This window comes from Oncorhynchus mykiss, chromosome 2 (assembly GCF_013265735.2).
Source record: "Oncorhynchus mykiss isolate Arlee chromosome 2, USDA_OmykA_1.1, whole genome shotgun sequence".
NCBI lineage: Eukaryota > Metazoa > Chordata > Actinopteri > Salmoniformes > Salmonidae > Oncorhynchus > Oncorhynchus mykiss.
The window spans coordinates 1506245-1520000 of NC_048566.1; the positions used below are offsets into that span (position 1 = coordinate 1506245).

Here is a 13756-nt window from a genome sequence, read left to right on the forward strand (position 1 = left end):
TGTAGTAGTGTTGTAGTGGTGTGGTGTTGTAGTAGTGTATTGTAGTGGTGTAGTGTAGTAGTGTAGTGTAGTGGTGTTGTAGCGGTATAGTGTTGTAGTAGTGTATTCTAGTGGTGTAGTAGTAGTAGTGTAGTGGTGTAGTGTAGTAGTGTTGTAGTGGTGTGGTAGTAGTAGTGTAGTGGTGTAGTGTAGTAGTGTTGTAGTGGTGTGGTGTTGTAGTAGTGTATTGTAGTGGTGTAGTAGTGGTGTAGTGTAGTGGTGTAGTGTTGTAGTGTAGTGGTGTAGTAGTGTTGTAGTGGTGTAGTAGTGGTGTAGTAGTGTTGTAGTGGTGTAGTAGTGGTATAGTGGTATAGTGGTATAGTGTAGTAGTGGTGTAGTGTAGTAGTGTAGTGGTGTAGTGTAGTAGTGTTGTAGTGGTGTGGTGTTGTAGTGTATTGTAGTGGTGTAGTAGTGGTGTAGTGTAGTGGTGTAGTGTAGTAGTGTAGTGGTGTAGTAGTGGTATAGTGTAGTAGTGTATTGTAGTGGTGTAGTGTAGTAGTGTATTGTAGTGGTATAGTGTAGTAGTGTATTGTAGTGGTATAGTGTAGTAGTGTATTGTAGTGGTGTAGTGTAGTAGTGTATTGTAGTGGTGTAGTGTAGTAGTGGTATAGTGTTGTAGTAGTAGTGTAGTGGTGTAGTAGTGGTATAGTGGTATAGTGGTATAGTGTAGTAGTGGTGTAGTGTTGTAGTGGTATAGTGTAGTAGTGGTGTAGTGTTGTAGTAGTAGTGTAGTAGTGGTATAGTAGTGTAGTGGTATAGTGTAGTAGTGGTATAGTGTTGTAGTGTAGTGGTGTAGTAGTGGTATAGTGGTATAGTGGTATAGTGGTATAGTGTAGTAGTGGTGTAGTGTTGTAGTGGTATAGTGTAGTAGTGGTATAGTGGTATAGTGTAGTAGTGGTATAGTGGTATAGTGTAGTAGTGGTATAGTGTTGTAGTGTAGTGGTGTAGTAGTGGTATAGTGTTGTAGTAGTAGTGTAGTAGTGGTGTAGTGTTGTAGTGGTATAGTGTAGTAGTGGTATAGTGTAGTAGTGTAGTAGTGGTATAGTGTAGTAGTGTATTGTAGTGGTGTAGTGTTGTAGTGTAGTGGTGTAGTAGTGGTATAGTGTAGTAGTGGTATAGTGGTATAGTGTTGTAGTGGTATAGTGTAGTAGTGGTGTAGTGTAGTAGTGTATTGTAGTGGTGTAGTGTAGTAGTGGTATAGTGTAGTAGTGGTATAGTGGTATAGTGTTGTAGTGGTATAGTGTAGTAGTGGTGTAGTGTAGTAGTGTAGTGGTATAGTAGTGGTGTAGTGTTGTAGTGGTATAGTGTAGTAGTGGTGTAGTGTAGTAGTGGTATAGTGTAGTAGTGGTGTAGTGATGTGGTTGTGTTCATGTCTTCCATACTAACAGTGTGTCTCTCTGTCTCCTGTGTTTCAGGTTCAACTACAGATCTACTCACCATCTGACCATCAACGGCTTCTACGACTTCCTCAACTGGTTCGATGACAGGGCCTGGTACCCACTGGGAAGGATAGTGGGTGGCACGGTGAGTGGAATAACTCAAGTGTATTGTGATTGTGGGCCCTGTACCCACTATGCATTGTGAGTGGATGGGATTAGGAGAGGAAAACAGCTCTCTGTTTCTCTGGCCTGGTACCCACTGGGCACGGTGAGTGGTGGATTAGGAGAGGAAAATAGCTCTGTTTCTCTCTCTTTCTCTCTCTCTCTGTTGTTTTCTCTCTGTCTCCTGCTCTCTCCCTCTCCCTCTCGATCCTGCTCTCTCTCGATCCTGCTCTCTCGATCCTGCTCTCTCTCTTTCTCTCTCTTTCTCGGTCTTGGATTTATCCTATTTTAGTCCCCTCTGTCTCCCCCAAGGTTTACTCAGGTCTGATGATATCAGCTGGTCTCTCTGTCTCTCTCTCTCTCTCTCTCTCTCTCTCTCTCTCTCTCTCTCTCTCTCTCTCTCTCTCTCTCTCTATCTCTCTCTCTCTAGGTTTACCCAGGTCTGATGGTAACCGCTGGTCTCTCTCTCTCTCTCTCTCTCTCTCTCTCTCTCTCTCTCTCTCTCTCTAGATTTACCCAGGTCTGATGGTAACAGCTGGTCTCTCTCTCTCTCCAGGTTTACCCAGGTCTGATGGTAACAGCTGGTCTCTCTCTCTCTCCAGGTTTACCCAGGTCTGATGGTAACAGCTGGTCTCTCTCTCTCTCTCCAGGTTTACCCAGGTCTGATGGTAACAGCTGGTCTCTCTCTCTCCAGGTTTACCCAGGTCTGATGGTAACAGCTGGTCTCTCTCTCTCCAGGTTTACCCAGGTCTGATGGTAACAGCTGGTCTCTCTCTCTCTCCAGGTTTACCCAGGTCTGATGGTAACAGCTGGTCTCTCTCTCTCTCTCCAGGTTTACCCAGGTCTGATGGTAACAGCTGGTCTCTCTCTCTCTCTCCAGGTTTACCCAGGTCTGATGGTAACAGCTGGTCTCTCTCTCTCCAGGTTTACCCAGGTCTGATGGTAACAGCTGGTCTCTCTCTCTCTCCAGGTTTACCCAGGTCTGATGGTAACAGCTGGTCTCTCTCTCTCCAGGTTTACCCAGGTCTGATGGTAACAGCTGGTCTCTCTCTCTCTCTCCAGGGTTACCCAGGTCTGATGGTAACAGCTGGTCTCTCTCTCTCTCCAGGTTTACCCAGGTCTGATGGTAACAGCTGGTCTCTCTCTCTCTCTCTCTCTCTCCAGGTTTACCCAGGTCTGATGGTAACAGCTGGTCTCTCTCTCTCTCCAGGTTTACCCAGGTCTGATGGTAACAGCTGGTCTCTCTCTCTCTCTCCAGGTTTACCCAGGTCTGATGGTAACAGCTGGTCTCTCTCTCTCCAGGTTTACCCAGGTCTGATGGTAACAGCTGGTCTCTCTCTCTCTCCAGGTTTACCCAGGTCTGATGGTAACAGCGGGTCTCTCTCTCTCCAGGTTTACCCAGGTCTGATGGTAACAGCTGGTCTCTCTCTCTCTCCAGGTTTACCCAGGTCTGATGGTAACAGCTGGTCTCTCTCTCTCCAGGTTTACCCAGGTCTGATGGTAACAGCTGGTCTCTCTCTCTCTCCAGGTTTACCCAGGTCTGATGGTAACAGCTGGTCTCTCTCTCTCCAGGTTTACCCAGGTCTGATGGTAACAGCTGGTCTCTCTCTCTGCAGGTTTACCCAGGTCTGATGGTAACAGCTGGTCTCTCTCTCTCCAGGTTTACCCAGGTCTGATGGTAACAGCTGGTCTCTCTCTCTCTCCAGGTTTACCCAGGTCTGATGGTAACAGCTGGTCTCATCCACTATGTTCTAAACCTGCTCCACATCACGGTGCACATCAGAGACGTGTGTGTGTTCCTGGCGCCCGTCTTCAGCGGCCTCACGTCCATCTCCACCTTCCTGCTGACCCGCGAGCTCTGGAACCAGGGGGCGGGGCTTCTGGCGGCGTGCTTCATCGCTATTGTCCCTGGTTACATCTCCCGCTCCGTGGCGGGCTCCTTCGACAATGAGGGCATCGCCATCTTTGCCCTCCAGTTTACCTACTATCTATGGGTTAGTAGAGACACACCCTCCAGTTGACATATTTTCTATGGGTTAGTAGACACACCCTTCAGTTGACATATTATCTATGGGTTATTAGACACACCCTCCAGGTTACATATTATCTATGGGTTAGTAGACACACCCTCCAGTTGACATATTATCTATGGGTTAGTAGACACACCCTCCAGTTGACATTATCTATGGGTTAGTAGAGACACACCCTCCAGTTAACATATTATCTATGGGTTAGTAGAGACACACCCTCCAGTTGACATATTATCTATGGGTTAGTAGAGACACACCCTCCAGTTGACATATTATCTATGGGTTAATAGACACACCCTCCAGTTGACATATGATCTATGTGTTAGTAGAGACACACCCTCCAGTTGACATATTATCTATGGGTTAGTAGAGACACACCCTCCAGTTGACATATTATCTATGGGTTAGTAGAGACACACCCTCCAGTTGACATATTATCTATGGGTTAATAGACACACCCTCCAGTTGACATATGATCTATGTGTTAGTAGAGACACACCCTCCAGTTGACATATTATCTATGGGTTAGTAGAGACACACCCTCCAGTTGACATATTATCTATGGGTTAGTAGAGACACACCCTCCAATTTACATATTATCTATGGGTTAGTAGACACACCCTCCAGGTTACATATTATCTATGGGTTAAAAGAGACACACCCTCCAGTTGACATATTATCTATGTGTTAGTAGACACACCCTCCAGGTTACATATTATCTATGGGTTAGTAGAGACACACCCTCCAGTTGACATATTATCTATGGGTTAGTAGAGACACACCCTCCAGTTGACATATTATCTATGGGTTAGTAGAGACCCACCCTCCAGTTGATATATTATCTATGGGTTAGTAGAGACACATCCTCCAGTTGACATATTATCTATGGGTTAATAGAGACACACCCTCCAGTTGACATATTATCTACGGGTTAGTAGAGACACACCCTCCTGTTTACATATTATCTATGGGTTAGTAGAGACACACTCTCCAGTTGACATATTATCTATGGGTTAGTAGAGACACACCTTCTGGATGATAGCGGGGTGAACAGGCAGTGGCTCGGGTGGTTTTTGTCCTTAATTATCTTTTTGGCCTTCCTGTGACATCGGGTGGTGTAGGTGTCCTGGAGGGCAGGTAGTTTTCCCCCGATGATGCGTTGGGCAGACCGTGCCACCCTCTGACGAGCCCTGCGGTTGCAGGCGGTGCTGTTGCTGTACCAGGCGGTGATGCAGCCCGACAGGTTGCTCTCAATTGTGCATCTGTAAAGGTTTCTGAGGGTCTTGGGGGCCAATCCGAATTTCTTCAGCCTCCTGAGGTTGAAGAGGCGCTGTTGGGACTTCTTCATCACACTGTTTGTGTGGGTGGACCATTTCAGTTTGTCAGTGATGTGTACACCGAGGAACTTGAAGCTTTCCACCTTCTCCACTGCGTCACGTCATCTGTGGATAGGGGTCGTGTTCCCTCTGCTGTTCCCTGAAGTCCACGATCAGCTCCTTTGTTTTGTTTTGTTTTTTCTTGACGTTGAGGGAGAGGTTATTTTCCTGCCACCACTCTCCCAGGGCCCTCACCTCCTCCCTGTAGGCCGTCTCATCAAGCCTACTACTGTTGTGTCATCTGCAAACTTGATGATTGAGTTGGAGGCTTGCGTGGCCACGTAGTCGTGGGTGAACAGGGAGTACTGGAGGGGGCTGAGCGCGCACCCTTGTGGGGCGCCAGTGTTGTTTCCAACCTTCACCGCCTGGGGGTGGCCCGTTAGGAAATCCAGGACCCAGTTGCACAGGGAGGGGTTCAGACCCAGGGCCTCGAGCTTGATAGGTGATGGAGGGTACTATGGTGTTGAATTCTGAGCTGTAGTCAATGAACAGCAACATAGGTATTGATGGGTTATGGCAGTGTGCAGTACGATTGCAATTGCATCGTCTGTGGATCTTTTGGGGCAGTAAGCAAACTGAAGTGTGTCTAGGGTGGCCGTTAGGGTGGAGGTGATATGATCCTTGACTAGTCTCTCAAAGCACTTCATGATGACAGAAGTGAGTGCTACGGGGCGATAGTCATTTAGTTCAATTATCTTTGCTTTGTTCCTTTACCCAAGAATGGTGGCCATCTTGATTCATGTGGGCACAGCAGACTGGGATAGGGAGAGATTGAATATGTCCGTAAACACAAAATACAGTTTTATATCTTTATGTTTGAAGCCTGAAATGTGGCAAAAGGTCGCAAAGTTCAAGGGGGCCGAATACTTTCGCAAGGCCCTGTATATCCATGGTTTCAGGTTTGGGTGGATACTGACATATATCCATGGTTTGGGTGGATACTGACATATATCCATGGTTTGGGTGGATACTGACATGTATCCATGGTTTGGGTGGATACTGACATATATCCATGGTTTGGGTGGATACTGACATGTATCCATGGTTTGGGTGGATACTCCCATGTATCCATGGTTTGTGTGGATACTGACATATATCCATGGTTTCAGGTTTGTGTGGATACTGACATATATCCATGGTTTGGGTGGATACTGACATATATCCATGGTTTCAGGTTTGTGTGGATACTGACATATATCCATGGTTTCAGGTTTGGGTGGATACTGACATATATCCATGGTTTGGGTGGATACTGACATATATCCATGGTTTGTGTGGATACTGACATATATCCATGGTTTGGGTGGATACTGACATTTATCCATGGTTTGGGTGGATACTGACATATATCCATGGTTTGGGTGGATACTGACATATATCCATGGTTTGGGTGGATACTGACATATATCCATGGTTTGGGTGGATACTGACATATATCCATGGTTTGGGTGGATACTGACATATATCCATGGTTTCAGGTTTGGGTGGATACTGACATATATCCATGGTTTGGGTGGATACTGACATGTATCCATGGTTTCTGGTTTGGGTGGATACTGACATATATCCATGGTTTGGGTGGATACTGACATATATCCATGGTTTGGGTGGATACTGACATATATCCATGGTTTGGGTGGATACTGACATATATCCATGGTTTGGGTGGATACTGACATATATCCATGGTTTAGGTGGATACTGACATATATCCATGGTTTAGGTGGATACTGACATATATCCATGGTTTCAGGTTTGGGTGGATACTGACATATATCCATGGTTTGGGTGGATACTGACATATATCCATGGTTTGGGTGGATACTGACATATATCCATGGTTTGGGTGGATACTGACATATATCCATGGTTTGGGTGGATACTGACATATATCCATGGTTTCAGGTTTGGGTGGATACTGACATATATCCATGGTTTGGGTGGATACTGACATGTATCCATGGTTTCTGGTTTGGGTGGATACTGACATATATCCATGGTTTGGGTGGATACTGACATATATCCATGGTTTGGGTGGATACTGACATATATCCATGGTTTGGGTGGATACTGACATATATCCATGGTTTGGGTGGATACTGACATATATCCATGGTCTCTGGTTTGGGTGGATACTGACATGTATCCATGGTTTGGGTGGATACTGACATATATCCATGGTTTCAGGTTTGGGTGGATACTGACATATATCCATGGTCTCAGGTTTGGGTGGATACTGACATATATCCATGGTTTGTGTGGATACTGACATATATCCATGGTTTGGGTGGATACTGACATATATCCATGGTTTGGGTGGATACTGACATATATCCATGGTTTGGGTGGATACTGACATATATCCATGGTTTGGGTGGATACTGACATATATCCATGGTTTGGGTGGATATTGACATATATCCATGGTTTGGGTGGATACTGACATATATCCATGGTTTGGGTGGATACTGACATATATCCATGGTTTCAGGTTTGGGTGGATACTGACATATATCCATGGTTTCAGGTTTGGGTGGATACTGACATATATCCATGGTTTGGGTGGATACTGACATATATCCATGGTTTCAGGTTTGGGTGGATACTGACATATATCCATGGTCTCAGGTTTGGGTGGATACTGACATATATCCATGGTTTGTGTGGATACTGACATATATCCATGGTTTGGGTGGATACTGACATATATCCATGGTTTGGGTGGATACTGACATATATCCATGGTTTGGGTGGATACTGACATATATCCATGGTTTGGGTGGATACTGACATATATCCATGGTTTGGGTGGATACTGACATATATCCATGGTTTGGGTGGATATTGACATATATCCATGGTTTGGGTGGATACTGACATATATCCATGGTTTCAGGTTTGGGTGGATACTGACATATATCCATGGTTTCAGGTTTGGGTGGATACTGACATATATCCATGGTTTGGGTGGATACTGACATATATCCATGGTTTCAGGTTTGGGTGGATACTGACCATGTATCCATGGTCTCAGGTTTGGGTAGCTATGCAGCTTTTCACACGTACATATTTAGTATTTTTTGCATTAGTAATTTCATATATTTCTTTATATTATTGGTCCATGTGACCCATCATTATTTTTCATGGGAAAACGGGAAGGAGCTTGGTCGGGGAAGTGCCGGGATACCAGTCACCGGTATTAAACCCAAACGCACACACAGACACACTGCAGGATTTAATTAGTGCTTTTCCAGGGCAGATTTGGGGTCAGTTCAGTTTAGGCATTAGTTCTGGGACAAGGTTACTCATCACACGTTTTCAGGTCACCAAACAACCTCTGCTACACATGCAGCTAAACATTGAACATCCAACTATCAAAACCCTCCCATTCAGCTGTTCTATATCTGCCAGGCCTCTTCCCAAAGACCTGGAGACGCTCCTGTCTTTAACTAGATGGAGGTCTGACTGAGCAGCGACTGACTAACACAGACAGACAGACATCAATGACCTGGAGATGCTCCTGTCTTTAACTAGATGGAGGTCTGACTGAGCAGCGACAGACTAACACAGACAGTCATCAATGACCTGGAGATGCTCCTGTTTTTAACTAGATGGAGGTCTGACTGAGCAGCGACAGACTAACACAGACAGTCATCAATGACCTGGAGACGCTCCTGTCTTTAACTAGATGGAGGTCTGACTGAGCAGCGACAGACTAACACAGACAGACAGTCATCAATGACCTGGAGATGCTCCTGTCTTTAACTAGATGGAGGTCTGACTGAGCAGCGACAGACTAACACAGACAGACAGTCATCAATGACCTGGAGACGCTCCTGTCTTTAACTAGATGGAGGTCTGACTGAGCAGCGACAGACTAACACAGACAGACATCAAAGACAGTGTAGTGTATAGTTAATATCTGATATCAAACTGACATCAGTTAATTAATAGATAAAAAAATAAAGTTTGGCTCCAATACTGGTGTACATGTAGAGTGCGTGTGCGTATGTGCGTGTGTGCGTGTGTGCGTGTGTGTGTGTGTGTGTGTGTGTGTGAAGGCTGAAGGCTAAAGGCTGTTTTGAACTGCTGAATCCCCAGCCATCTCTTTCTTGCCTTAACACAGAGTAAACAAACAAACATCAAATATGGCAAACCGACCAGCTCTCTCATCATTAATCCCAGCTGTACCTATCTAAGTGTTGTAACCGTGGCAACGTACCCCAGATACATTACTCTTCCTGTTGTTAACTTTATTTAATCTGTTTTAATGTCTCACTGGCTTTTGTGGGTCATGTAATTCTCATCTGTCCAATCCTAGGTTGTAAATCAGACTTGTTTAAGTCAAGCCTTATAAACTCTATGTTACACACACACAACACATCGTACAAACACACACACACACACACACACACACACACACACACACACACACACACACACACACACACACACACACACACACACACACACACACACACACACACACACACACACACACACACACACACAGCCTAAGATGTCTGGTTCTGTGAGCTACAGATCTCTAGTTTGAATTGCGCTAATGCTGTGTAGTGTAGCGATCTAGCAGGTCGTTAAGGAAAAACCATGAATAATTTACTATCCCTGTTCAATATGCAGATGCTCTATGTCTCTACTGTTCAATATGCAGATGCTCTATGTCTCTACTGTTCAATATGCAGCTGCTCTATGTCTCTACTGTCCCTGTTCAATATGCAGCTGCTCTATGTCTCTACTGTTCAATATGCAGCTGCTCTATGTCTCTACTGTTCAATATGCAGATGCTCTATGTCTCTACTGTCCCTGTTCAATATGCAGCTGCTCTATGTCTCTACTGTTCAATATGCAGATGCTCTATGTCTCTACTGTCCCTGTTCAATATGCAGCTGCTCTATGTCTCTACTGTTCAATATGCAGCTGCTCTATGTCTCTACTGTCCCTGTTCAATATGCAGATGCTCTATGTCTCTACTGTTCCTGTTCAATATGCAGCTGCTCTATGTCTCTACTGTTCAATATGTAGCTGCTCTATGTCTCTACTGTCCCTGTTCAATATGCAGATGCTCTATGTCTCTACTGTCCCTGTTCAATATGCAGCTGCTCTATGTCTCTACTGTTCAATATGCAGATGCTCTATGTCTCTACTGTCCCTGTTCAATATGCAGCTGCTCTATGTCTCTACTGTTCAATATGCAGATGCTCTATGTCTCTACTGTTCAATATGCAGCTGCTCTATGTCTCTACTGTTCAATATGCAGATGCTCTATGTCTCTACTGTTCAATATGCAGCTGCTCTATGTCTCTACTGTTCAATATGCAGCTGCTCTATGTCTCTACTGTTCAATATGCAGCTGCTCTATGTCTCTACTGTTCCTGTTCAATATGCAGCTGCTCTATGTCTCTACTGTTCAATATGTAGCTGCTCTATGTCTCTACTGTCCCTGTTCAATATGCAGATGCTCTATGTCTCTACTGTCCCTGTTCAATATGCAGCTGCTCTGTCTCTACTGTTCCTGTTCAATATGCAGCTGCTCTATATCTCTACTGTTCAATATGCAGCTGCTCTATGTTTCTACTGTTCAATATGCAGCTGCTCTGTCTCTCTACTGTTCAATATGCAGCTGCTCTATGTCTCTACTGTCCCTGTTCAATATGCAGATGCTCTATGTCTCTACTGTTCAATATGCAGCTGCTCTATGTCTCTACTGTTCAATATGCAGCTGCTCTATGTCTCTACTGCCCCTGTTCAATATGCAGCTGCTCTATGTCTCTACTGTTCAATATGCAGCTGCTCTATGTCTCTTCTGTTCAATATGCAGCTGCTCTGTCTCTCTACTGTTCAATATGCAGCTGCTCTATGTCTCTACTGTTCAATATGCAGCTGCTCTGTCTCTACTGTTCAATATGCAGCTGCTCTGTCTCTACTGTTCAATTGGCAGCTGCTCTATGTCTCTACTGTTCAATATGCAGCTGCTCTATGTCTCTACTGTTCAATATGTAGCTGCTCTATGTCTCTACTGTCCCTGTTTAATATGCAGATGCTCTATGTCTCTACTGTCCCTGTTCAATATGCAGCTGCTCTATGTCTCTACTGTTCAATATGCAGCTGCTCTATGTCTCTACTGTTCAATATGCAGCTGCTCTATGTCTCTACTGTTCCTGTTCAATATGCAGCTGCTCAATGTCTCTACTGTTCAATATGTAGCTGCTCTATGTCTCTACTGTCCCTGTTCAATATGCAGATGCTCTATGTCTCTACTGTCCCTGTTCAATATGCAGCTGCTCTGTCTCTACTGTTCCTGTTCAATATGCAGCTGCTCTATATCTCTACTGTTCAATATGCAGCTGCTCTATGTTTCTACTGTTCAATATGCAGCTGCTCTGTCTCTCTACTGTTCAATATGCAGCTGCTCTATGTCTCTACTGTCCCTGTTCAATATGCAGATGCTCTATGTCTCTACTGTTCAATATGCAGCTGCTCTATGTCTCTACTGTTCAATATGCAGCTGCTCTATGTCTCTACTGCCCCTGTTCAATATGCAGCTGCTCTATGTCTCTACTGTTCAATATGCAGCTGCTCTATGTCTCTTCTGTTCAATATGCAGCTGCTCTGTCTCTCTACTGTTCAATATGCAGCTGCTCTATGTCTCTACTGTTCAATATGCAGCTGCTCTGTCTCTACTGTTCAATATGCAGCTGCTCTGTCTCTACTGTTCAATTGGCAGCTGCTCTATGTCTCTACTGTTCAATATGCAGCTGCTCTATGTCTCTACTGTTCCTGTTCAATATGCAGCTGCTCTATGTCTCTACTGTTCAATATGCAGATGCTCTATGTCTCTACTGTTGAATATGCAGCTGCTCTATGTCTCTACTGTTCAATATGCAGCTGCTCTATGTCTCTACTGTTCAATATGCAGCTGCTCTATGTCTCTAATGTTCAATATGCAGATGTTCTGTCTCTACTGTTCAATATACAGCTGCTCTATGTCTCTACTGTTCAATATGCAGCTGTTCTGTCTCTACTGTTCAATATGCAGCTGCTCTATGTCTCTCTACTGTTCCTGTTCAATATGCAGCTGCTCTATGTCTCTACTGTTCAATATGCAGCTGCTCTATGTCTCTACTGTTCAATATGCAGCTGCTCTATGTCTCTCTACTGTTCCTGTTCAATATGCAGCTGCTATATGTCTCTACTGTTCAATATGCAGCTTCTCTATGTCTCTACTGTTCAATATGCAGCTGCTCTATGTCTCTACTGTTCAATATGCAGCTGCTCTATGTCTCTACTGTTCAATATGCAGATGTTCTGTCTCTACTGTTCAATATGCAGCTGCTCTATGTCTCTACTGTTCAATATGCAGATGTTCTGTCTCTACTGTTCAATATGCAGCTGCTCTATGTCTCTACTGTTCAATATGCAGCTGCTCTATGTCTCTACTGTTCAATATGTAGCTGCTCTATGTCTCTACTGTCCCTGTTCAATATGCAGATGCTCTATGTCTCTACTGTTCCTGTTCAATATGCAGCTGCTCAATGTCTCTACTGTTCAATATGTAGCTGCTCTATGTCTCTACTGTCCCTGTTCAATATGCAGATGCTCTATGTCTCTACTGTCCCTGTTCAATATGCAGCTGCTCTATGTCTCTACTGTTCAATATGCAGATGCTCTATGTCTCTACTGTTCAATATGTAGCTGCTCTATGTCTCTACTGTCCCTGTTTAATATGCAGATGCTCTATGTCTCTACTGTCCCTGTTCAATATGCAGCTGCTCTATGTCTCTACTGTTCAATATGCAGCTGCTCTATGTCTCTACTGTTCAATATGCAGCTGCTCTATGTCTCTACTGTTCCTGTTCAATATGCAGCTGCTCTGTCTCTACTGTTCAATATGCAGCTGCTCTATGTCTCTACTGTTCAATATGCAGCTGCTCTATGTCTCTACTGTTCAATATGCAGATGCTCTATGTCTCTACTGTCCCTGTTCAATATGCAGCTGCTCTGTCTCTACTGTTCCTGTTCAATATGCAGCTGCTCTGTCTCTACTGTTCCTGTTCAATATGCAGCTGCTCTATATCTCTACTGTTCAATATGCAGCTGCTCTATGTTTCTACTGTTCAATATGCAGCTGCTCTGTCTCTCTACTGTTCAATATGCAGCTGCTCTATGTCTCTACTGTCCCTGTTCAATATGCAGATGCTCTATGTCTCTACTGTTCAATATGCAGCTGCTCTATGTCTCTACTGTTCAATATGCAGCTGCTCTATGTCTCTACTGCCCCTGTTCAATATGCAGCTGCTCTATGTCTCTACTGTTCAATATGCAGCTGCTCTATGTCTCTTCTGTTCAATATGCAGCTGCTCTATGTCTCTACTGTTCAATATGCAGCTGCTCTGTCTCTCTACTGTTCAATATGCAGCTGCTCTATGTCTCTACTGTTCAATATGCAGCTGCTCTGTCTCTACTGTTCAATATGCAGCTGCTCTGTCTCTACTGTTCAATTGGCAGCTGCTCTATGTCTCTACTGTTCAATATGCAGCTGCTCTATGTCTCTACTGTTCCTGTTCAATATGCAGCTGCTCTATGTCTCTACTGTTCAATATGCAGATGCTCTATGTCTCTACTGTTGAATATGCAGCTGCTCTATGTCTCTACTGTTCAATATGCAGCTGCTCTATGTCTCTACTGTTCAATATGCAGCTGCTCTATGTCTCTAATGTTCAATATGCAGATGTTCTGTCTCTACTGTTCA

At 44.4% G+C, this 13756-nt stretch overlaps 1 protein-coding gene across 2 annotated transcripts in view; it reads left to right on the plus strand.

Annotated features, from left to right (window-relative positions):
- stt3b (STT3 oligosaccharyltransferase complex catalytic subunit B) overlaps positions 1–13756 on the plus strand; it is a 107970-nt gene that overhangs the window by 49909 nt on the left and 44305 nt on the right. For both annotated transcript variants that reach the window (XM_036935010.1, XM_036935000.1), the window contains exons 2-3: positions 1455–1563; positions 3287–3574. In XM_036935010.1, coding sequence (XP_036790905.1) covers positions 3302–3574 — 273 coding nt within the window. In that variant the 5' untranslated portion in view covers positions 1455–1563; positions 3287–3301. The remainder of the gene's footprint in view (positions 1–1454; positions 1564–3286; positions 3575–13756) is intronic.